Source organism: Chrysemys picta, chromosome 6 (assembly GCF_011386835.1).
Source record: "Chrysemys picta bellii isolate R12L10 chromosome 6, ASM1138683v2, whole genome shotgun sequence".
In the NCBI taxonomy this organism is placed as follows: domain Eukaryota; kingdom Metazoa; phylum Chordata; order Testudines; family Emydidae; genus Chrysemys; species Chrysemys picta.
This window is the reverse complement of record NC_088796.1, coordinates 124282175-124308287: the sequence shown is the minus strand read 5'-3', so window position 1 is coordinate 124308287 and position 26113 is coordinate 124282175. Positions and strand designations below refer to the sequence as shown.

The 26113-nt window shown below is 43.1% G+C and overlaps 1 protein-coding gene across 3 annotated transcripts in view; it reads right to left on the bottom strand.

Annotated features, from left to right (window-relative positions):
- The window catches only part of RNF38 (ring finger protein 38), a 203690-nt gene that overhangs the window by 22685 nt on the left and 154892 nt on the right, over positions 1–26113 (bottom strand). For all 3 annotated transcript variants that reach the window (XR_509557.4, XM_005309268.5, XM_065549776.1), the window contains 4 exons: positions 23844–24057; positions 20480–20647; positions 5823–5993; positions 2090–2251 (listed from right to left, as the gene is read on the bottom strand). Coding sequence is in view for 2 of the 3 variants with exons in the window: in XM_005309268.5 (XP_005309325.4) it covers positions 2090–2251; positions 5823–5993; positions 20480–20647; positions 23844–24057 (715 nt within the window). In the remaining variant the exon portion in view is untranslated. The remainder of the gene's footprint in view (positions 1–2089; positions 2252–5822; positions 5994–20479; positions 20648–23843; positions 24058–26113) is intronic.

Genomic DNA, 26113 nt, shown 5'->3' with positions numbered 1-26113 from the left:
TATAAATATATATGCATACATAAAACCCAGAATTTAGGACAATAAATTGACACACTGACACATAATAGCACTCTCATTCTTTCCCACAAACACTTGGCCTAAAAAAAAAAAAAAAACTTAACTTCTACTCCAAAACAATCAGCTTTAATTTTATTCCCTAGTACCAAGTACAAGTACCAACACTATCAAAATGGGTTGTGTGTGTCTTCATTTACTCTCATTTCTAAGTCAAGCACACAAGAAAATCAGAAATGGAGCCATTCACCATTGACTAGTTACTTTTTAATACTTCATTTTCTTTTCTATTTCACATAAGTAGCATCAAACTAACTTTTCAATAAATCAGTATGAAAAATACAGGATAAATTTTTAATGTTTAGAAGTCATTGATCATTTTTCATAAAGCTTCAAAGATTACTCTTCCCTGTCCCAAATAGTACAAATCAACAACTCTAAAGTCTCATGGAGAACTGATACTTCTACAATTTGCTAAACCGAAAACACTCACCCTGCTCCCATCCCTTCTCAACTTTTAAAAGCTGAACTTTGTACTTGAGAAAACCCTATTTCCCCCCAACACGCACAAATAGTAGGATGGGCAACAGGGTGGAGCAAATTAAATCAAGGCACTACAGGTAAAAAAAAGATACTGAAAATGAAGGCCCTGATGCTGCAAATTTACAAAAACATGTAACTTTAATGAATAGTCCTTTGATTTCAATAAAACTACTTATGTGCTTAAAAATAAATATGTGCAGATGTGGTTGCAGGATCAGGGGGTTAAAATTGTGTTTTTATTCAATGTTATTTTAAAACAAAACTGATCAGTGCTAACAGTGAAAAATTATTTACACTTTCAATACATTAAAGTGATTTTGGCCCTTGTGTATAAAAAGTTCACACTTTCAAAATTAGTAAAATTAGGCTACTAAGCCCATTTTAGGCACCCAATAGCAGGGTTTTCAAAAGCATCTACGTGACTTAAGAACACAACTCCAATTGACTTCAGACTACAAACCCTGACAGAGGAGTATAACTTGGCCAAAGCATTTCAGCTTTCTTAACTGCTGGATGTTAGACGTATTGGAAGATGGGAGTGGTTGTGCATGTAGCATGGACTATTTGCTTATCAATTTCGTGTTTGACTTGGTCTCAGAATAAAGATATTAGCGAGGCCATGGACTTGCCTTTTTCAGTATAGGTAAGCATTTTAAATGTGAAACTTCTTAGCAGAAAAAAAAAGTCTTTAAAGAATTTCAGATTTTACCTAACAACCAGAAAACGAAGGAAACAAGCATAAAATGACTAGCAGCAGCAATTCAAGAGGATAAAATGGGAAGTAATGAACTAGTAACATGATTTAACTTGAAAAATGGTTTTTGTGTGCACCTTGCTGTAGAACATGTCCATACCCAACTGAACCAATCAGGGCATGTCTTCACTGCAGCTGGGAGTGTGCTTCCCAGCTCAGGCCGATAGACACAGGCTAGTTCTGCTTGAGCTAACATGCTAAAAACAGCAGTGTAACCACGGCAGCACACGCAACAGCTCAGGTTAACCATCAGAGTACAGATCCCTCTGGAGCACCTGGGTACGTATTCGGGCAGCGAGTCTGAGCCGTTGCCCAGACTACTCCAACTGGACTGCTATTTAAGCATGTTGGCATGTGTCTGTCTATCCGAGCTGGGAAGCACACTCCCAACTGCAGTGCAGACATACCTTAAGTGTCATAGAAATTCATTACAAAACAAGTGCAGCATTTCAACACTATGGTTGTATAGTTTCTGTTGTAGAAGTAGCAGATTGTGCTGGAACAGAAAACCTTTCTTAAGCAACTGGCATGACAGGCTCTCTACAGGGAATGTTTATCAGAAACCATTAAATGATGTCACTAATAAATTACCTTTGACTTGTTTAGACATGGAGATTAAACAAATTTCATTATGCAGTGACAGCCTCTAACAAAATTCTACTCAGTAATGTTTTTTTAATAAAAACGGTTGTGATGTACAATAGTAACCCATGCCAGGGTATGGATGAATTGAGAAGATAGCATGAGGAAGAGGGAAGTGCTGAAAGCAATACTTACTACTCCAAAGGACACCTCCTGGTGTAAAGGGTCGTGCGTTAAGAACTGGAGAGGGGCTGAGGGAGTCAATGTTGGTGGATGGGCTGAGGGAGGGTAGGTAAAACCTCCTACCGGAAGGTGTTCTCCAAGAAGTTCTACTTCGTTCTCTATCCTTTGAAGTGGCTAGGAAAAAATAGCATTTGCTGTATTTAGGATAGTTAATTTTTCCCCATAGAGGAGACAAACTTACAGCTTTGTGTTCCCTGGTTGCTGTCATCTTTTTACAGAAGAAATGTAACTGATTGGATCCATGGCTTCTGTCATTAACACTAGTGGAAAAACATTTCTCTATCCCCCAAGGGGTTAAATAAGGATCTAGTACCGAGGTTCCCAAACTTTTCTTATGATGTACCCCCTTTCAGACCTACCAAACGCCCATGTGCCTCTACCCTTCTCATCACTGATACTTTGTGAGTTGTTCGTAATGCTACCTGTCTTTAGCCATCTGTCCTTATCTCACTGTTACGTACAGATATAGTGCAACGTATACAACTGAAAAAAACCTAAGTTCTGAGCTCAGTTAGATGGACAGTTGCTGAGCAAATGTACGGTGACTGGAGATGAGGACTATGTATGTCAGCATCTCTGTATCTGTGTTCTCGTAGGTACATCTTGAAGTAAATTAACGACCATATTTTATATAACAAATTCCAAGAGTTTTAAGCTTTGTCTGAATAGCCTATTATGAAAATGCAAAAAATAAAATTAATAAAACCCACCATTACACAATGTCTCCCATGTACCGCCTCCTCCGAGATGTCTCACATACCCACAGTTTGGGAACCCCTGATCTAGTATATAGCCACATTTCCCAGCTAGTCACACCCAGAGGCCAGGACATTTGCAAACTGAAAATTAAACATGGAAGTTACTGTAATTCCCTAAGAACATGAGCAGCAGCCTGCTCTCCTCATGCACTAGAATGAAGCCAGCTGTGAAACGTCAAATGAAAGACTTTTAGCAAGAGGCTCAGAGTTCTTTTGTCCTTCTGGCCACAGTCTATAGCAATGGTTCTCAACTGCGGCCCAATCAGCACACAGCTGCGGCCCATGTGACATCCTCAGGGCCATACAAGTAGTATAGATATTGTGTGGATGCGGCATACAACACAGAGAGCTGCATATGCAGCCCACAATGGTAAATAGGTGGGAACCCCTGGTCTATAGTAAAAATAACCCCTTGAAATCAGCAACCAGAGAGGATCACGAGGGTACACAGAAAATCACCAGGGTACACAGAAATACACAAATATATCAATCAATGCAAGTTCTTCAATAAAATATTCCACAGCAGTACGAGGACTTAGAGTGGATAGATGGTCAGGATGCGAGCTTGGGACTCATGAGACCCATGGTCAATTCTTTGCTCCAACAGAGACCCTACAGGACCTGGGGGAAGTCACTTTGTCTCCATGTGCTTTGGCTCCCTATCTATAAAATGGGAATGACTGCACTTCCCCCTACCTCATGGGGAGCCTGTGACAATAAATACACTGAAGAGTGGGAGGCGCTATGGGGGCCAGATAAAATCTGTTTTAGATACTTAAGTAAAATCACTACTGGAATCCAGGAGTACTTTAATACTGATCCTCTGAATCAGTAGGCTGCATATTGGTGGGCAGTATCTTAACTGCCTACTCCTAGTACAAAGAAGTGCCTAATCCACAGATTATCTCGAAAATGGTTCCAGTTCTCTACTGTTTCCTTATAGAGTCCATTACCTACATATTTCCAGGTGCCTTCAGCTTCCGCTACGTGCCTGAGCAAGTTAAAAATGTTTCCTATGGGAACGCCGCTCATTGTTTGCACGTGAAGTAAGAACTGTTATCCTCCCTCCAAGCCTCCTCCACCAAAGCCTGCTCCCTCTGCCACTAAAATGCAGGGTCTGGATAAACTGTACTGAGCTTCTGCCTTGTCTTGGTTGCTTTCATAGCCATGTCAATCGTGTATCGCTTTTACACAAGACATTTTAAAAACACTCTTTACCTAGTGACAGAGAAAGCACCTCAAATAAGAGGTTTCCGCTCCCCTCTTGCACTTGGGCACCACAATCCTCCCTTGGGGTGCCCAGGTTATTACACCCAATGACTGTCCGTAAGTTCTATCACAAGAGTCAATAATCCTCACAATGGCTTTGTTTGTGACACTATTTCATTAGAAAGATGCTAACATCAGCTCTGCAATGATACTTTGCTGCATTTAACCTCAGAAGCCAGTCAATCATTTGCCTATAAAAGGGCAATAAATCTGCTTAGGTGGATCTCTCTCTGGCACCAAGAGCAAAGTAAAGGACCATAAGTGAAACAGAGAGTAGGAGGCACCCCCCACTTTACCCATCCCCCCCCACACACTCTGGTACTAAAGTCAACATATTTTCAGTTCTGATTTAAATTATTTCTGGGCAGAGAAGCAGCAGCATAAGTTCCAGCCCAAAAGACCATTTTAGGAGGAATTCATAAATAGCGTACGACAGCGGCTGAGACTAGATATGCTAATCTAAAGCATTGCTATATTATATATTACTTTATTATTAAGAAAGGTCAGCCCAAGGATCAGATCAATCTTGGTTTCAAAATTTTTAAAATTCTTAAAAAATTTCCCTACTGTCTCACTAACTGCCCTTTTACTTCCTGGTTGCAGGTAGATAGCGCCACCCACTTCACGAAACCCAGTGGAAACAAAGGGAATGGGAAATTCTGTCCCCTGTTCTGCTGAACAAAACTTTAAACTGTAGGCATTTCTATGGCACTCATCACTGTAACCCTGTGGGCCTGGCATAGGAGGGGTCAACCCCCACCATACTGGAGTCACCTGATCTTAGTGTAACACCACACCTGACTCAGAGGTTCAGCCATAAGGGGCATGCATAGGCCTGAGCACTTAATCATATTGAAACTGCCCCTTTGTATGTACGTATGAATCAGATATTGGCATCTTCTAAAGTGCCAGCCAAACATACATTTAGGGGGATACAGATGCCTGCCCACAGTCTCCAAAGAGATAATAAATGGAGATTATGAAGTCTCACTTTTTGTTAGGTGAAATATGTAAAATAAAGGCACCTAAGCTCCACTTCTGTATGGACCCCTATCGTGGAGCTGTTACCCCCTCCACCAAGCTTTCCCTGAGTGGAAGGGCTCCATAACCTCCAAAAAATATCTAGGTTCTCTGGAATGCATTTTCAAGGACACAAGGCACTATGCTTTTCTCCTTTGTTCTGTCGAAATTGGCAATTTAAAAAAATATCTGTCTGAGGTAACTGGATGGGGGCAAGGAGAGGAGAAAGGACAATTTACTCCTCACATTCTCCTGTTTCTTTCTAGGAAGCAACCTGTGATTTTGTTCCACCAAGACCACTAGACTTTCCCTTCTGCTCCCAGGAGAGAAAAAACAACTGCAGAAGCAGTAGGAAATATATGAAAAAGGTGAACATTACTTTAGGCTCTACTGACAGGAGCAGAGGAGGAACAAGAGAGTATGTGGCCTGGGAAATACTAATAAGACAAAGGTGATCGTAATTTCTTGTATCAGATTCTTACGGGCCATGGACTTTTGCTTGGGAAGCTCTGCCATTGCATCCAAAACCTGTAAGAGTTACTGAGTGTCAGGTGCACCCACTTTCCCCTACCATAAAGCCAGCTGAATGACGACAGCAAATATTCTAGGAAAGTTAGTTAGTAAAATATGATACTTACCGACCGTGACTGTTGTGTTTGGAAGGGAACGAACTGGCCTGGCGGTGGCAGGTGAGGAGGATGGTGCGGAGAGAGGTGAGGAGGATGCAAAAGAAACGGATCACTAGAAATAAGGGGTGGGAATGCTGCGTATGGTACTGGTAAGTGTTGGACTGAGCATGCCTGAAGCATCTGTAAAAGAAAAGAAGAGACCACATTTACAATTTTACAATTCTGCTTCTAACCTGAATATTCCTTTAATTTATCATAGTTTTGTTGTTCACTAGAAGTGGCATTCAAAGGAAATGTACCACTTGCCTCAGAATGCACTGATTTTTTATATAACCCTAATGTGGTAAAAGAGATGCTTCCACTCAAGAACTGAGATTTATTTCAGAGCTTTGATATCACAGGCAAAACCTGAAAGGTGCTGAGTACCCTTCACTTCAGATGAAGATAAGGGGAGTTGAAGGTGCTCCGCATCTCGCAGGATCAGGCAGGACTTCTGACTGAAATACAAGAAGGGGTAGTGGTTACTTACCCCAGTAGCTTCTATTCTCCATATGTATTGCCTCCTCAGAACCACATGCCTAACTACATGGTTACACAACCATTTTAAGCAGTAACTTGGACAGACAGGATGGGTGAGGTAATTTCTTTTATTAGACCAACTTCTGTTGGTGAAAGAGACAAATTTACCAACTTAGAGAGCTTCTCATTAGGTCACCCGAAGAAGAGCTCTGTATAGGCTCGAAAGCTTGTTTTTCTCACCACAGAAGTTGGTCCCATAGAAAGTATTACTACACTCAAATATCCTGGGATCAACACAGCTATAACAATTGAGCAACAACTTGTCTCAAGTTCTAGGTATAACTATTCCAACCCTAAGCATTGCTCAGTTCTTTTCTACCTCCAGAATCCTTAACTTCTGAAGCATAGGAGAGGAAAGTATCACTGTGGCTCTGTGGAGGGAACACACCCTAAGCTCTGTAGAAGGTTGCCCCTCTTCTCTCCTTTCAAATTGCCTGCCCAGGACACGCTACAGGACACTAGGTGGTATGCCCTCTGGAGAAGGGCAGCAGGTTGAGGAAAGAAACATTTCATGGACATTTCAATTTTTTTTAACAATGGAAATTTCAAAATTTGAAAAAGTTTAACCAGCTCTACAGTTCATCTTAAAATAGTCCAAAGTTTTCCTTTTCCCCTGAATTTTTCAGAGAGTTCTAAGGAGGCGGGCTAAGGAGCACTGCTAACTGAATGACAATCAAAGCCCTGCCCCCTCCCAAAACAAACATCTGCTCTGGACACAGGATTGAGAGACTCTCCATTTGTGAAGGCGTGGAACGAATTTCAGAGAGGAATCCCATAAGGTTTCTGTTAAGGGCATATTGCGGGTACTGGCCACTGAAGCAGCCAAACTCCCTAGTGAATGAGCCCTGGGAAATCAGGTACAAGATGTAGGCTAGCTTTTAACAAGAGCACATGCACAGTTTTATGCACTTGAGACAGTCCTTCAGTTGAGATGGCCTAATCTTTAGCTTTCCAGAGGCCACAGACTGCTAGGCTTCCTAAGGAGGGACAGAAATTTTGATATCCACAGGAAGGGACTTCACTTCCCTCAGTATGGTTATGGGGCATTGGAAAAATACAGACATGAAGATTCTATAGGGTAGGACTACCATCAGAATCCAGCTCCAAGACTCTCCTGGCTGAGCAGACCGTCCTAAGACAAGGGGAAAAGGGGTAGAAAGAGCAAGATCCTATGGACTCAGAAAGACACTTGAATTTGGTTTCCATTAAAATTACCAAGTCACAGGGATCAGCAGGCTTCCAGATGGGAAGCGTCACGATCGTAAGATCCTTTAACTTGTTACACCAGGGAATGGAAAAAGCCACCCCTTTCTTAGAAACATTGTATGCAGAAATAGCCATAACTGTTGCCAAGACATCAAATAAGAGGAAGTCTCTTCAACACCAATTGCACTTAGAAGCATAACACTTCCTAGTGAAAGGGGTCTGGACTCTTCACACTCCAACAGAAGAAAGTAACCTTGACCTAGAAACCTGTCATGTTGTCAACTGAAGCAGTTTGGGCGCTGGGTACAAAATCCAATCTTTCTGCTGGAAGAAGGGTTGTCCCAGAGAAAGATGATTGGTGGTTAGGGACTGGGGCACTAGTCTGGAACTTCGGAAACATACAGGAAGCAGACTTCCTGCATGACTTTGGGCATGGCATTTAGCTTCTCTGTGCCTCAGTTCCCCCATCTGTACAATGGGGATGATCGTACTCCTCTACTTCACAGAGGTATTGTGAAGATAAATACATTCAAGATTTGAGGTGCTGTTATGTTAATAGGAGCCATAGTCAGAAAAAGAAAATTGCAATAAAATCAAAACTAGGAAGTTTTTAAAACTACCAAAAAAACCCTCTTCTACTTTTACATACAATTTTTACTACATTTTATGAATGCTCTGGCAAAGAGAGGAACTGAGGGACCGCTTGAAAGGGATGCAGTATTCATACCCCTGCACAATAGAATACAAGGCTAAAGGAGCACATATACACCCTGAACTGCCAACTACTTTTTAAAAAGGTGCCATGGTGAGGCACACAATTCCTGCAGTATGGCTCTGTGCAGGCAAGGTCATGAAGGAGAACCTAAGAATGGGGAAAACCAGGTTTTCAGTACAGCAGTGAGTAAGTGCTGTGTGACTGACAGTTCTGCCTCAATACAAATATGCGCAAAACAATCACCACTGCCTTTACTGATTAGAGGGGGACTGCTAGAAGGTGCCATGAACCTGTCCCCAATGGCTCAGTACATTGCCTCCAACACACTTCCACCTCCATAGGCCCAGGAGTGTTGTCAACATCCAACACACTGTATATATTGACAATACTGACTCTGCAGATGGTAAAGAGATGTCACTGATGAGCAAATGCCAGTACTGGAGGTGTAATCAACCTCACTCTATTACTACTACTACTACTAATTATTTGTATTACTACAGTGCTCGGAAGGCCTCGTCAATGACCAGGACCCCTTTGTGTTAGGTGCTGTACAAACACAGAAGTCCCTGCCCCAAGGAGCTTACAATCTATGTGTAAAACAAGAAACAGATGGCTAGGGACAGGGGAGTACAAGTGAACATGAGACAATAGCGGTCAGCATGATGGGCAGTGGTCTTTGTACTCTAGCAGCCTAACCGTTGTCAAGTTTTGCGTAGGCATCACTGAGGTCACGACCCCCCCAAAAATCAATGTTTACTGGAGGCTGATATACTACATAAGATTAATTTGATCTGAATTTTGATTTCCCCTGAAATGCACTATTAACTGTCCTTGACCACTCACCATCATCTACTGCAATGCAATTTAAGTGGCAGCCCACAGCCTTATCTTGTGGTGACAAGTTATTGTAGTGCAAATGAAATTTTATTGTGTACCATAAACTGAGGATTGGTTCTCTGAATTAACTGAAGATTAATTTATATACTAGAAGATTAAGTACTATGGTACAACAGTTTGGTGGAGATTCTTGAAGCATATTAAAACAGACTTCAATGACGACGTATTTAAATAAATATTAGATAGCTTTTCTAAAAGCTTGCAATAGCTCAAACAGAAGTTACAGCCTTGATGCAGGAATTACTGGGTAAAGTTCTATGGCCTAGTCTAACCTCCTGTGTAACAAATCATCATAATGGTCCTTTCCGGCCTTAAAACCTATGAATATTGATCTTGTCCACACAACCACTATTATTCAATATTGAGAACAAAATCTTTATTGCTTACCTCACAATACACTGAGAAAACATGTCAATTCAAGACTATTTTATTTCATTCTGTGTTTTTATTATCGTTACGTATAAAGCTGGAGCGTGGAATGATCACTACAGGTAAAGATGCCTGGCCATTTCCATTCTAATAGACCTTTTCCAGTTGCTTATTTCTAGGGCCAATATTTTCTGGCAATGAGAAAACAGTAATTTTGGATTTTCAAAGCTGTTTAGTTCAGAAATTTCAGATATGCATTATATTAATACAAAAATATTGTATTGTAATACTGAGGGCTAGAGCCAGCTCCACAGGGGAGGTGGGGGACATATGGGGCACTGAGGGCTAGTGCCAGCTGTGTACTGGGAGGAAGGCGGCAGGAGCCAGCTGTGTGCAGGAGAGGAGCAGGGGAGAGGCCCTGTGGATACTGCAGAGAGCAGGTGTGAGTGCTGTCTGCTCTGCAGCGTGGCCAGGGAGCCCTGCATTCTGCTTCTGTGCCCTGCCCACCATGGGGAAGCTCCGTGGCAGTTTTGCGGAGCCCAGGCTTGTGTGAGGAGGGGAGAAGTTGGCAGTGAGTCTCAGCAGCAGCCAGCCCCCAGCCTCTGCCCTGCACTCTGTGGAGTCAGGTGTCGGCGCCAGGGTTGCCCGATTTATACTGCATTAATAGCCCAAAGTCACTTTAAAAACTAGCCCCAAAACATCCCAATCTATTTACTGAAACAAAGTAGGGAGAGTGCTGGAGGGGAGTGTGTGTGTGTACTAGGAGGGGTATGTTGGCTGGTCTGGAGGGGGTACCTGCGGGCTCACACTCAAGGTGGGGGGCAGTGTTGTGCTCCTTGTCATGGTGGCAGGGTGACTGGCGCAGGCCCAGGATGCAGTGCCAGCCCGTCAGGGCTCTCCCCCTCCCCAGGGTACGGGGCAGAGGCCTGACCCCGTCAATCCTACTGGGCAGACATCGGGGAGGGGGCGAGAAGAGGGCTGACCCTGCATGCCCCATCCATGCATCGCCTCTGCCATGCGTATGGGTGTTTCCGGGCAGGTAGGGAGGGTGTGCGCACGCGCGAGAGAGAGACCCTGTATGCCCAGCTCACCCTCTGATCTGACCCCCTGTATAACACAGGACAGAACTTCCCTGAACTACTTTCTATTTGAATTACAGCAGATCTTTTAGAAAACCATCCAATCTTGATTTAAAAACTGCTACTGATGGAGAATCCACCACGACCCTTGATAAGTTGTTCTGACGGTTAATTACTCTCACTGTTAAAGATGAGAAAGTTACTCAGCTTGTGCAGTAATGGCGGTACTTCGAGATGTGCCCCCCTGTGGGTGCTCCACTTTAGGTGTTATTGCGCCCCTCTGCTCGTAGCTGGAGATTTATGGTAGCAGTGCCCGATTGGGCTGCACATGCGGTCCCCGTCTCGCACCATTTCAGGCGGTTAACTAGTGCTGTGCGACCAACCCCACCCCACCATTCCTTCTCTACTGCAGAGTCTGTATTTGATAGAATTCCAAAGCAGAGGGGAGGAGGGAGGGTAGTGGAGCACTCACAGGGACACACACCTCGAAGAACCTCTGTTAGTGCACAAGGTGAGTAACTTCCTTCTTCTTCAAGTGGTGTCCCTGTGGGTGCTCTATTTTAAATGACTTCAGAGCAGTGCCTCCGGAGTTGAAGTCATAGTAGATGAAAGCAGAGCGTGACCAAACAGGGTATCGGAAGATGCGTGTTGTTGCAACACATAGTGTTGTATAAAAGTGTGCGATGAAGTCCAGGTTGCGGTCCTACAGATTTCTGCAATAGGGATGTTATTGCAAAATGCTATGGAGGTTGAGAGACTCCTAGTAGAGTGTGTATGGAGCCCCTTAGGGGATTGTTGTTCATACTAGAGATAACAGAGTTTGATAAAGTCTGATATCCATTTGGATAGTGTGACAGACCCAGACCAGTGGGGTACAGGAGTCTGGTAGAGGGCAAATATACTGGTCACTGGATGAGTAGTTTTCTGTTTCCTGAGTGACCAGAGCAGGGGCTGCACTAGAGTAATCAGGAACCTGCTAGAACCAGTTAAGGCAGGCAGGCTAATTAGGACACCTGGAGCCAATTAAGAAGAAGCTTCTAGAATCAATCAAGGCAGGCTAATCAGGGCACCTGGGTTTTAAAAAGGAACTCACTTCAGTTTGTGGTGGGAGTGTGAGGAGCTGGGAGCAAGAGGTGCAAGGAGCTGAGAGTGAGAGGGTGTGCTGCTGGAGGACTGAGGAGCACAAGCGTTATCAGACACCAGGAGGAAGGTCCTGTGGTGAGAATAAGGAAGGTGTTTGGGTGAGGCCATGGGGAAGTAGCCCAGGGAGTTGTAGCTGTCATGCAGCTGTTACAGGAGGCACTATAGACAGCTGCAGTCCACAGGGCCCTGGGCTGGAACCCGGAGTAGAGGGCGGGCCCGGGTTCCCCCCAAACCTCCCAATTGACCTGAACTGTGGGTTCTCCCAGAGGGGAAGGTCTCTGGGCTGTTCCCCAACCCACATGGTGAATCTCTAAGGCAAGAAAATTCGCCAATAAGCGCAGGACCCACCAAGATAGAGGAGGAACTTTGTCACAATAGGCATTGTTTGGAAATGGCGTGCCCCTTGGATTGTTCGGTGAATAATTTTGGAGACTTACAAAAAGATTTTGTTCTATCGCTATAAAAGGCGAGAACCCTGCAGACGTCCAAGAAGCGTAGTCTGGATTGTCTATTGTCTGTATGTGGTTTCGGAAAAAAATGTAGGCAAGTATATAGGTTGGATAAGGTGAAAGGATGAAGCCACCTTAGGCAAAAACTTAGGATGGGGTCTGAGAGATACTTTATCTTTAAAAAAGATCGTATAGGGTGGGTCCGTCATGAGAGCAGCTAGTTCTCCCACCCATCTGGCAGATGTAATGGCTACTAGAAATGCAACCTTCATAGAGAGGTGTAGTAAGGAGCTTCTAGCTATGGGCTTGAAAGGGGGCCCAGTGAGGGCATGAAGGACTAGGATGAGGTCCCATGGTGGGGCAGGTTTTCTCACTTCTGGATAGGAGTTGGAGACACCCTTTAGGAAGCGTGAAAATAGAGAATCCATCAGCTTTATGATAAAATGTCGTGATGGCCGACAGGTGTACACAGATGGAACTCATGGAAAGTCCCGTTTAAGTTCCAGGAGAGAGTCTAAAGTAAGAGGCAAGGAGGCTGACACAGGTGCAGTCTGTTTGCATTGGCACCTTGATTCAAATAGTTTCCACTTATGTCTGTAGGTGTGTCGGGCAGTTACCCTACAGCTGTTTAATAATATGTTCTGAATTTCTGCGGAACATGTCATTTCAGATCCCAAGAGCCATGTAGTAACCAGGCTTTGAGATGGAGTTTTTGGGGATCCAGATGGATGATGTGACCTGCATCCTGCGATAGAAGCTGAGGCAGAAGTGGGAGCCTGTGTGTAGAGAAGGTAAGGATACCATGTTTGTCACGTCCATGTGGGGGCTATTAGGATCACTCTGGATCCGTCTTGTTTCATCTTATGGAGTACATGGGCTAGAAGGGGATTGGGGAGGAAGGAGTACAGGAGTGGGGGGGTGTTCCACTTGATGAGGAAGGTGTCGCCCAAGTCCTGCTCTGAAGCAGAACTGGGGGCATTTGGAGTTGTGTGTGGTTGTGAAGAGGTCTATTGTTGGGAACCCCCACATCTGAAAAATATCTCGGATGACCCAGATGTTCAGCTCCCATTCATGGTCTTGATAAAACTACCTGCTCAGGGCATCTGCCATGTTGTTCTGGCAGCCAGGTAGGTATGAAGCTACAACACGGACGTTGTGTTTGATGCACTATTGCCAAAGATGCATGGCTTCCACACATAGGAGTGTAACTGCACTCCCCCTTGCCTGTTTATGTAGAACATAATGGATACATTGTCCATGAGGATCTGTACCGTTTTGTTTTGGATTAGTGGTAGAAAATGAGAACAGACATTCTGAATCACCCGTAGTTCCAGCAGGTTGATATGAAGCTGGGACTCTGCTAGAGACCAGCGGACCTGTATAGAATGTGTCTGTCGATGTGCCCCCCCCCAGCCTAGGAGGGATGTGTCCGTGGTGATGGTGAGCGCTGGTGGATTCTGCAGAAATGGCACACCCCTGCAGACGTTGTCTGGATTGGTCCACCACTGCAGGGAGTCCTTTATTGGGCATGGTGAGGAATTTGTTTATGCTGTGCCTGTCGGGTGCATAATTTGTCCTTAACCAGGCTTGAAGGCACCGCACGTGTAGCCTTGCATGTTGGATGATGGATGTCGTGGCAGCCATGTGGCCTAGGAGTTGTAGGCAAGTTCTTTGCATTGGACAAGTGTTAGAGTAGACTTTTGCAAGTTTATTTTAAGTCGTAAGGAGGTGAAGAGATTTATTGTATGTTGGGTGGAATCTATGGCTGTCTGCAGTGTTGGTGCTTTCAGCAGGCAGTCGTCCAAGTACGGGAATATTATTCCCTCTCGGCGTAGGTAGGCCACTACTACAGCGGGTACTTTGGAAAATACCCACAGTGCAGTGGAAAGGCCGAAGGGTAGAACTGAAAGTGTTCGTGTGCTACTGTAAACTGCAGAAATTTCCCATGTGAGGGAGGGATAGATACATGAAAATACGTGTCCTGAAGGTCAAGGGCTGAAAACCAGTCCCCGCTCTCGAATCCTGGGAATCTCTGTGTTTTTACAAATTGTTGAGTCGCCGTAGATTGAAAATAGGTCTCCAACCTCCTGTTTTTTTTCCTGCATGAAAAAGTAATGGGACTACTGTACTCGGTCGGTTCGGGTTCTACTGCTCCCAGGGATAGGAGATGGTTCACCTCTTCCCACAGTAGATGTTCGTGAGAGGGGTCCCTGAAGAGGGACGGGGAAGGGGGGGATGGAGTATCTGGTTTTGAGGATTTCTAATACCCATCTGTCTGTGGTGATGGACTGCCAGGTGGGGTAGAATGGAAGTAGGCGATCTCCAAAAATTTTGCCAGTGGTAGATCGTGCCAGCATGGGGAGAGATGGGATTCTCAAGCTCTCGACCAAGACTTCAAATCTGTTGTCTAGAGGTTGATGGCTGAGAGGTAGTAGTCGACGAAGCTAACTGCCTTCTCCTCTAAGTTTTCGGTTTCCGCCCCTGTTGGTTGTAATATCTATTTCGTTGGGTATACAGAGGGGGTTGGAAGCATTGAATAGTTTGATAATTGGTCTGCCATCTCTTGTTCCTAGGTGTGTGGATGCCCAGAGACCACAAGGTGGCCCTGGAGTCCTTCAGGATATGCAATAACTTGTCCGTTTTGTCCGCGAAGAGTTTGGCGCCTTTGAACAGTACGTATTCTACAGTGGTCTGCACTGGCTTTGGGAAACCGGACAGATGAAATGAGGAGGCTCTCCTGTTGCTATGGATCTCACTGTGGAATCAGCAGAGTCAAGGGCAGCTTGTAGCGCTGTTCTGGTGATAAGACGGCCCTCTGTGATGAGTGCTTTGTACTGATCCTTTTTGTCTTCTGGAATAAAAGTTTATAAATTCTGAGAGACTTGTGTAATTATTGTGATCATACTTTGCAAGTAGGGCCTCATAGTTGGCAATTCTCAATTGTAAGGTCGCAGCCGAGTATGCTTTGCGGCCGAACAGGTCGAACTGTTTCCAGTCTTAACAATACTATAGAAACACCCCATATGATAGCTTACCCCGTTCGTTCACTGCATCGATAGCCAACGAATTCGGCGTTGGATGTGAGGAAAGGAATTCAGTGCCCTTGGCTGGCACGTAATACTTCTTATCAGACCTTTTACAGGCAAGTGCAATCGTTGCTGGGGTTTGCCAAGGCGATTTCACAGGGTCCATAGTCGCAACATTCACGGGAAGGGCGATTTTGGATGAAGTGGACGTGTGTAGTATGTCCACTAGCTTATGGTGAGATTCCTGGACCTCTTCCAGAGAGATGTCTAGCAAAGTGGCCACCGTCTTGTAGAAATCCTGAAATTGTCTGCTGTGGTGGGAAGTGGAGGCATAATTGTGCCATCCGGTGAGAAAGATGAAACCTGAATGTCAGCCTGGCCGTTTGGGTCCGAGAATTCCTCCTGTTCTTCGGTCCCTTGTTGGGAGACAGCAGAAGGTGCCTTTGATGGCAATATGGGTGGCTGAGGTGCACCAGTTGCGAGCAGAGTGGTGGGTATTCCCTGTTGTTGCTGTTGTTGATATGGAGCCCATGGCTGCCAGAATGGCCATTGCGGTTGAAAGGGCACTGTGGGCATCCAGGGTTGGCCGTACCAGGGTTGGTTTGTAAAATCTACAGGGAATCCCATGCTTGGTGGGGCCTGTGTGGGAGGAACAGCCACAGGAGAAGACACTTGCCACAGCATTCCTATATCCTTCTCTCCATTGTCCTCCCCACTAGAGAATTGTGGTGAACACTGTGGAGAGCTGGTTGGCTAAGTACCGCATGTACCATGGTACTGTTAGTGTGAGGAGAGGAGACTGCAGTACCGAGACAGATAAGTCTATGTGACACAGGAACTGCTGTCATGTGCCCGGTCTCAGTACCGGTGGGATGGTGGAGCTCAGTACCGTGTGCTGGAGTGTGTTTATCGGCGCAGGTGTGTGGCTGGCCTGCATTGTACCAGCAGTAGGTGGCAGCATTAGCGCTGGAATGCTCAGTACCAATGGTTTGCTTGCTGGTGCTGTGGCATGGGGTTTCACTTTCCCCTTAATGCCTGTGGCGGAGCTCAACTGCGTAGGAGCTCTGGGTTTCTTAGTACCGTCAGTACCTGGTCTGTCGGCCGTTGATATGATACTCTTACCTGAGATTCCCCTGTTTATACATGCAGGGATCACATAAGCCCCTTTGGCCATTGCATTGCACTTAAACTCATGTTCAGCAGATTATCCACCGTGACCCCCCCAAGTCTTTGTCAGAGTCACCTGCTTCCCAGGATAAAATCTTCAGCCCTGTAAGTATAGGCCTGAATTCTTTGTTCCTTGATGTATACATTTAATTTGGCCATATGAAAAGGCACATTGTTTGCTTGCGCCCAGCTTACCGAGCGATCCAGATCGCTTTGTATCAGTGACCTGTCCTCTTCATTATTTACCACTTTAAGTTTCCTGACATCCACAAACTTTCAATAATATGATTTTATGTTTTCTTCTAGGTCATTGATAAAAGTATTAAATAGCATAGGGCGATGAACCGATTCCTGCAGGTCCTCACTAGAAACACCACACGCTCTCTAGGATTCCCTGTTTGCACTGCATTTTGAGATCTTTCAGTTAGCCAGTTTTTAATCCATTTAATGTGTGCTATGTTAACTTTGCATCTTTATTTTTTTTTTAAATCAAAATGCCACGTGGTACCAAGTCAAATGCCTTGCATAAGCTGTCAAGCTTTCATTTTCCAGGCTGAAAATTTTCCAGATCTCGTCTTTGCCCAAAGGTGATTTTTAAAAAAATGTATGCAAACAGGTTTCTCTCATTTCTTAGATGAAGGCAATGAAAAGCCACCTTAACATTAAAAAAACCAACAACCTTTTTTGGGAACAGTTCTAATACCTATAAGTGGACCTAGAAAGCTGAAATTGTAGACAGACAACACATTCTGATGATCAGGTGAAAAATCAGTTTTGATTGGTCGCAGATATAGGCACTGAGCAAGAGAGGTCTTGTGGAAATAATATCATGCTATCATGTGATTAAAAATTACTGTAATGTATGAGCACAAGAGGGCAGGGCTGAAGATGGGCAGACTATTTCCTCACCTTCATTTTTCCCTGCAAATGTAACATTCTTTTAATATAGTGATTTCACTGAACTGAATATACACGATGAAATTGATGTGTTATCTCCTTCCACGAGCAGATTAAACTGTATTTTATGACTGTTTTATGGGCAAACTTGTTATGTTTTGAATATAAAATAGTATTGTAACAAAATGTCATGGATAAGGCAGAAATCAGTTTAAGTGAAGATGGTTCCAAACCCATATAATTATCTTCCACCCATGTGTGCACTGGAACTACAGAGCTGCTTCCCCAATCAGATTACACCACTCTGAGCATTTGTCAATGAAAGATTTTCTTCTCTGTGCTCTCCCAGCTCAGATTTTGAAACATTCCGGAGGGTTCCTTTAAAACTAATTCCTCTGCAGTTTTAATTGTAGTAGTTGCTTTCGAACTGGACTTTCTCCCCGTTGTCCTCTGCTGTTTCACAGATTTTACGAGACTGCATAAAGCCAGAAATGCTTCATTAGGAGGGTAGATAGGTGGGTGTACCTCCAATCAGTTCTTCGGGTTGCTCTGCACAGATACTCCTTTTCCAATTTCAGCTGTTGCTCCTTAGCACTTTCGGGGCCATGTGAGACTGTCCCTTTCGCAGGAGTTCACTGTTCAAACCACAGTTTCAATTGTCACAGTCACTCACTTCTGTGAGCTAGATGTGGCTCCACTGACGGGTACTGAGCATTAAAGATCCACAACTCTTAAAACTGTGACTTAATCTATATAGACAGGAGAGTTCTCCTCTCTGCTTCCCTGGCACTCTGACCATGTAACAGATCACCTCAATTTTGACAGCTCCCTCTCCCTGCACAGGATTGAGGTGCTGCAGCAAAGAAACAACTAGGAAAAGGAAGTGCTACCAACAGGCATCTTAGACTGCAGGATGCCAGAAAGCTGAAGAAGATATCCAACGGGGAGTGAATGGGGTCTGGACAAAGTGAATTAAAACTGCTGTCCCTGGCCCATCAACTTAGATGCATCAACAGCTTCTGAAATAGATTGCTCTGGCAGTGTAAAGGGCCTTGAAATAGCTGTGAATGTAATTACAATGCAGAGTATCTTTAGTGTAAATGAGAATCAAGCCCATAATTTTTTACAAATTATATGAGCAATTTTCACTGCTCAAAAAGCCCCTGAAGTAAACAGGAGCTGGAAAGGGAATTAATCTTCTTCGTGAAAAAGAAGAAAAAAAAAAAAAGTTATGCTGGTGTGAATTGGGGCGGTCAACGTTCATATGTTAACAAAATGTTGCAAAATGGACTGATATGCTTCTGCATATACACTTCATATAAATATTACAGATTAAAAGGTTTATTTATGCATTGTTAAAGTTGAGAAATTAACTCTGAAGTCAGAAAAGTGCTTTACTCAGGAAATTAAGGTTCTTAACACAATGTTAGTTCACACCTAAACCACGACGTTAAGTCACCCTATTTTCATAACTTCTAGAACTGCAATAAGTAGTGTATAAGTAGGGCAACTGTATAAGTAGGGACATTGCCAGCAGATCGAGGAACGTGATCGTTCCCCTTTATTCGACATTGGTGAGGCCTCATCGGGAGTACAGTGTCCAGTTTTGGGCCCCACGCTACAAGAAGGATGTGGAAAAATTGGAAAGAGTCCAGTGGAGGGCAACAAAAATGATTAGGGGTCTGGAGCACATGACCCCTAAGGGAGGAGAGGCTGAGGGAACTGGGATTGTTTAGTCTGCAGAAGAGAAGAATGAGGGGGGATTTGATAGCTGCTTTCAACTACCTGAAGGGGGGTTCCAAAGAGGATGGAACTAGGCTGTTCTCAGTGGTGGCAGATGACCGAACAAGGAGCAATGGTCTCAAGTTGCAGTGGGGGAGGTCTAGGTTGGATATTAGGAAACACTATTTTACTAGGAGGGTGGTGAAGCACTGGAATGGGTTCCCTAGGGAGGTGGTGGAATCTCCTTCCTTAGAGGTTTTTAAGGCCCGGCTTGACAAAGCCCTGGCTGGGATTTAGTTGGGAATTGGTCCTGCTTTGAGCAGGGGGTTGGACTAGATGTCCTGAGGTCCCTTCCAACCCTGATATTCTATGATTCTATAAAAACAAAGCCAACTATATAGAAAAAAAAATTGAATCAGTACAGAAGTGGGGGCTAGAGAACCGCTCAGTAGTGTGACTGGTACAGAAGAATTGGTACTGAGAGAAATGCAGCCCTGCGCACACAAAGATTTTTTCCAGTCTATATGTTCCAAATGATTACTGGGGTGTAGACACAACATGTGTTACTTTCCATTATCGCTTTATTTAAAACGCACATGAAAAGGCAGTTTTCTGGATTTCTGGATTGTGTGAGCTCCTCAGGGAGTGGCTTAATTTGTTACTTGTACAATACTGAGTGCACTGTCAGCACTTACATAATGATAGTTCTCTCTCTGACAGCAAGGTGGTATGCATGTAATGTAGCTGGATGGTATTATCCCCATCTAGTATCTGGATGAACTCTCTGTACCATTTCAGGTCTGAGACAGGAAAGAGTTAGCTCGGCAAGTCAGTTATTCTGCTCCCAGCAATGTGGGAGAAACATGGTTATTAGATAAACAAGGATGTTTTGACAGTTTCTTTGTTAATGTGTTTCCAAATAGTTGTGCTATCTTTTGGCCTGTGTTAGTCTTTTTTTAAAAATCTTGCTAGTATTTACACAAATTATTGATTTTAGAGATGTAGCTGGAAGGGCTGATTTTATATATGCGCGCACACCCTCTGAGGGGAAGGGGTCTCTTACACCTAGTCAATTATTTTAGTGGGCTTCCTACTATTTGATTAACTTAAAAAACCCTTTCCTCCAAATTTCTGAGCTTGTTTTGCGAAGCTATGGATGTGTGTCCAGAGACTGGAGCCTAAGCTAGTTCTGACTTTAGTTAAAACATGTTAAGAAAATACTACACCACTATGGAAAAAAGTACATAAACATAAAACACGCAACCCTGCATCAAGCTAAAAGGCCACCCACACTTTGCCCCAGTGAAGAATGGATTTCTCTGATGCAAATGGCAAAACCACATTAGCTGTGAAGCTCCAGGCTGCCCACCCCACACACTGGAGATGAAAGCCTGTGTCATTAGATAAACCTACTTACTGGAGGAGGCACACTGCAGACGGGAAGGTGCTGTCCACTGAAAACCACAGAACATCCTGGGACCTGCTGTGTGTTACAAGCTGGTATGTGCTGGCCTGTGCAGAGCGGAATCCCATGTGGTGCCACCGTTGTTACTGTGTATGAGACAGGGACTGTGCCCTGGTGGATCTGCATTGAAACAAACAATTTTCAGTAATTTTGTTAATTTACACAATTCAGAGGGTTCTGAACAGTTATGGTTTGACATTTAAAAATAGCAAACTTTCACCTAAATACCAGAAAAATCACATTTTACACTGACAGTATAAAAAAGTTACAAACCTGTAATTCCTGTTCTTAAAAAATATCCTCCTCAATAGATTAGTGTTCTTACATCAGTGCTTCCTGAACAACGCCAGGGAGGGAACTCTCAACTCAAAACATTAAATCCTCCAAGACACAAACATCTCAGATTCTGTAGGGCCCCCCTCATGTGTTCAGATTAGTTCCTTTCAAAAAGGAGGCAGTAACTCCCACATAAAAGCCAATTAAAATCAGAAGGAAAAATGTACAAGTAGCTAAACAGTCTTCGAAACTCTGATGGGAAGAGAGGATAAATGATTTTCCACAGAGATATCGAAGAAAAAAATTCAGATAATTTTTTTCTCCCAAGATAACCATCTTTGCATATTCCCACTCGAAGGTGAAAGCTCAAGAGATGTCTCTAAAATAAACTTAACAGAACAGTGGATAAAACCAAAGGCTAATTTAAAAGCTAGGAAGGGAAAGGTTACATGCCTCAAAGCACCACAATTACAGGTAACTGCCACTAAGGACCCATACTCCTGGTCTGAAAATGCCCAGGGCTGGGAATTAGCAACATCTACTAGAACTCAACATTCAAACCCGAGGGACTAAAAGACAGAGGGCCCCAACCACTGCTTGGTTTCTTATACTATATCAGAAATCTCCAGTAAAGACTCCAAAGAATTAGAGACAAGGCGTGTGGATCCATAAAAGGCAATTATCTTGAGAAATCCTTCTTCTTCCTTCATGAATTGCTTTCCTAGATCCCGCTCTGGGGGAATTAACAAGCAGGAACAAACCAGTACACAGGTGGAAATAAATACAAATTAAGGCTGTCAAATTATTTAAAAAATGGATCACGATTAATTGCAAAATTAAAAAAATAATCTCAATTAATCCCAGTTTTAATCGCAATGTTAAACAAGAATAGAATACCATTTAAATATTTTTCGATATTTTCTACATTTTCCAAATATATTGATTTCAATCAACACAGAATACAAAGTGTACAGTAATCACTTCATATTTTTTATTACAAATCATTGCACTGTAAAAAAGAAACAGGAAATCGTATTTTTCAATTCATCTCACACAAGTACAGTAGTGCAATCTCTATTGTGAAAGTGCAATTTACAAATGTAGATTTTTATTTTTTTTATATAACTGAACTCAAAAATAAATCAATGTAAAACTTCAGAGTCTACAAGTCCACTCAGTCCTATTTCTTGTTCAGCTAATCGCTAAGACAAATAAGTGTGTTTACATTTACGGGAGATACTGCTGCCTACTTCTTATGTATGTCATTTGAAAGCAACAACAGGAGTTCGCATGGCACTGTTATAGCCAGCATTGCAAGGTATTTACATGTCAGATATGCTAAACATTTGTATGCCCTTTTATGCTTCGTTAGCATAATTGAAAATCAATATATTTGAAACTGTAGAAAAACCAACCAAAAATATGTATAAGAAATTTAAATGGGTATTCTATTATTGTTTAACAGTGCAATTAAAGATGCGATTAATTTTTTTAATCGAGTTAATTTGTTTTGAGTTAATCGCTTGAGTTAACCACTATTAGTTGACAGCCCTAATATAAATGAAAGACAACTGCTCTCCTGATCTGCTACAGAACCAAACAAGTATTACTACACAGATGACAGTCTTGCATACCTCTATGACGAAAACATTATGGGGAGATAGTCCAAGTGGCCTTTGACTTAGCTCGGGCACCACTGCAGACCTTTTGTAGCAGGGTTAGCAGAGGTTCCTAGGCAATGACTGCTAGGCACTGACGGCTGTGCCAGATGTGAGTCAGGAGAGGACTACTTCTCTCATGGAGCAGACCAACCATGGCATCCAGGAGGAAGTGATCCCTTCCCTGAAGTAGGATCAGTGTCAAGGACCAGCATGAAGGACCCACCAATAACCATGGCGACTAGACCTTGGCAACATTGACACACTGGTTATAGAAGATGCCAAGAGGGCACAGAAGCAGTGCTGTGGGACCTGTTTTCCCCCAGACATGCCCTGATGTAATCTCATCATCCGGAGTGGGAGGACAAATTTGGTGTTCATTTTGAGATGCTCCAGCAAGTTGATCACTTATCAGACATAAGGGAAAATTCGGAGAAGGCCAGAAGGGACTGTTAGCTTAAACTTGTGCTTGTTCACAGGCACATAATGTAGATGTCTGCTTACTGAGGAGAACTTTGCACAGTGATCCCTTATCTGCACTGACCACATTAGTTTACAGGCAGGGTTTTAAAGTGTTAATTTTAACATAAAGCTCTAAACAGTTTGCGACCTGGCTACCTGACAGGCCAACTCCCTCCCCATGTGATGCTATGTAGTTGCAGTCAACAAATGCACTTGGGCTCTAGGCCCTCTGATGTGAACAGGGTGGGGCGAGGCTAGTGGGACATCTTCTCCAAAGGGTCCTTGATTCTGGAAACTGCTCCACCTCTTGGTGTCTCAATCTGAAACTTCACTTTCAGGATATGCTGCCAAGATTAACTTCTTTCTGGGGCATTTGGGGAGGGAGTGGGCTGAGAGTCAGAGTAACAGATTTGGGGCTGAAAACAGGAGTTTATTAGATTCTATCCACATGAAGGCAGTCAATTATATGCATTGTGAATTCTATTTTTATACTGTCTACTTTAATCCTGTAAAAGCACCTAGAGCTAAAGATATGTATTTTATTTCAGTGTTTATGAATGCCTACTTCATAACTACACCACATCCCCTCTCAAACTAAATTCACTTCAGAAGCAGAAAAATTATGTTTCAAAAGTGTGATCTGAAGGCCTTTGGAACTGTGCTGATGGCTGCCTTGGCCAAATCGGTAACTTTCACTCTCTGTTAGGCTTTGTTTTTTTTTTTTATATAACCAATATTTTATGATATTTTCATTGCTGTATGTTACTAGTGCACCATTATGACCCTTGAAAGAAACTGCCCCAACAGCCTGCCAGCAGTAGTTACCACAGTGTTCTATTTTCAATGCCAACTACTCGGAGTTTTTGAAAGTCTTAGAGAAATGCAGTGTCCTTAGCACATTCAGCCCAACATTCTCATACCTGTTCATGAATGTCGACCATCACGGCATTCTGCTGTGGCGGATGAGCGGCTGGGTGCAACATACGGGGGGATACATTCGGTGGGTGGAAGGCTCGGGGCTCTTCTATTGCTTGTTGCTGTCCGTAGGGGAGATGGTGATAGTTTTCGTCTTGACTAATGGAATTGTGTCGAGACAGGCGATCCCTTCTCGCTCTCTGGCGTCTAACAGGAGGACTGGGAACACGTTAAAAGGGAAGACGTCACACAAATTGCCACAGGCCTCTTTCTTAAACAATATCATACATAATCCAATACTGAGGACAAGTCTATACTAGACAGTTCCATCCACGTTGTTATGTCGGCTAGGGATGTGATTTTATTTTTTAAACAGACAGTGGTATACTGATAAAAGCCTCAGTATAGATGCAATTATTTCAGGATACAGTGATTATACCAAAATATGCCAATCAGGAGAACCAGCATAAGCTAAATTAATATAAGCACTTTATACAGATCTTGTAATCACAAGATACATTAAAGGAACATGAAGGTTGCCAAGTCAAGCACTCAAAAGTTAGAAAATGCCAGGATTAAGGTTGCTTGTGCAATCTTGTACGTATGCATGAGGATACAGTCTACAAGTATATGATCTCACACTTTTTTTCCCAAAGGACCCTGTGACTCATTCAGCACACAGAATGGATGTTGCTCACTAAATGAGCAGCTATTCAATATCTTGTTTTCTCCTCATTATTCAGTGTGTGGCCTCAGGCCTTATGTAGTGCATACTATTCATACCCTGCTCTGAAGATAGAATTATTAATTTCTTCATGGGTTTTTTCTCTGGCACTTAATGTAGTAGCTGAATGCTTCACAAACTTTCATTTATTTTCACACCACCCTTGTGAGCTAAGGTGGTGGTATTATCCCCATTTTACAGAGGGGGAACTGTGACAGATTAATATAAAAAATATCTACTCATTTTGGATGCCCAATTTGAGACACCTAAAACCGGATTACGGAGCATAACATAGCTCTTTCGGTGATCAAAGTACAGCTCCTATTGACTTTATTTGCAACTGAGAGTGCTCAGGCCTTCTGCTAATCAGATGCCAGGGTCTGAAGTCAGCGCTCAGAAAATGAGCAATTAATGAATACCTGTAAGAAGTTTAGTTTAAGTGACTTGCCTGGTCTCTGGAGCACGCCCAGACGAAATCTTTGGGGAATAGCTGCGCGCTAGCAAGTCTCTACAGAGCATACGCAAACTGCAATTTTTCTAAGTCTTATAATTTGGCCAAATTTGGGCAGATTTTCACAAGAACAGGAAAAGGCAAATTTGACATAGGCCACCTTCTGCCCAAATTTCAAGTCTCTGCTGCAAAGCATGGGGGCACTTTTTCCTCAAAGAAAAAGACACCAGACTGTTTTAACATGGGCAAAACATTTTTTTCTCTCACCTGATTCTCAAAAGAAGGTGAAACTGTTTTGGCTGAAATTCCCCCCACCTCAAAAAAAAAATCATCCTGAGCTAAACACACCCAGGATAGAAAATTTCAGCTCAAATCATTAAAGTTTGGCAAAGTTATAAGCAACTGAAAACAGTGTCTTATAATGGGAACTGTCAGGCAATCTTAACAACCAGTGTTGTTACCAACCCCGCTTATAATTACTTGTGTTCTATTATAGGAGAGCTTTGCTGATTTAAGCCTTATAAGCAGGTACACGTTTCCCTTGTATTCCTCCATTTTAGGAATCTATTATAGTGTTTGATAATTTTTGCATAACTACTAATAAAGTTATGCTGACGTAGCTATTATTGGCGTCATCCGAAAAGATTTACCCCCAGTGCTTTCCATAATCTCACAAGACAATCAAATAAAGCTGCACAGATACAAATCTAGCTTTAAGGATGTGTACATTCAGTCACATATAAATCAACTTGCCCAAGGTATTCAAGTATGCTTTATGTTAGTGACGGCTTTTAAATGGTCTAAAAATTGCACTACTACTAAGGTCCACTTGTTCAAGGTTGTACATCATTAGATAAGATAGACCTATATAATTTTGTAACTTTACCACTGCAGATATTTTATTTCATAATGCAGGCAGCAAGATTTCAGTTTTAGTGAATTCAGATTTAAACTTTTATAAACACCTTTACAGTAGCAGATATGAAGCTTAAATGGTCTGATTTCTCTCTCTAATCTTCAGCTAACATCGGTGCAAAGCTGTAACGTCATAGGAAGGAAGGACTTGGGGTTGGAAAAGTTCCGGAGTGGTAAAAGTCACT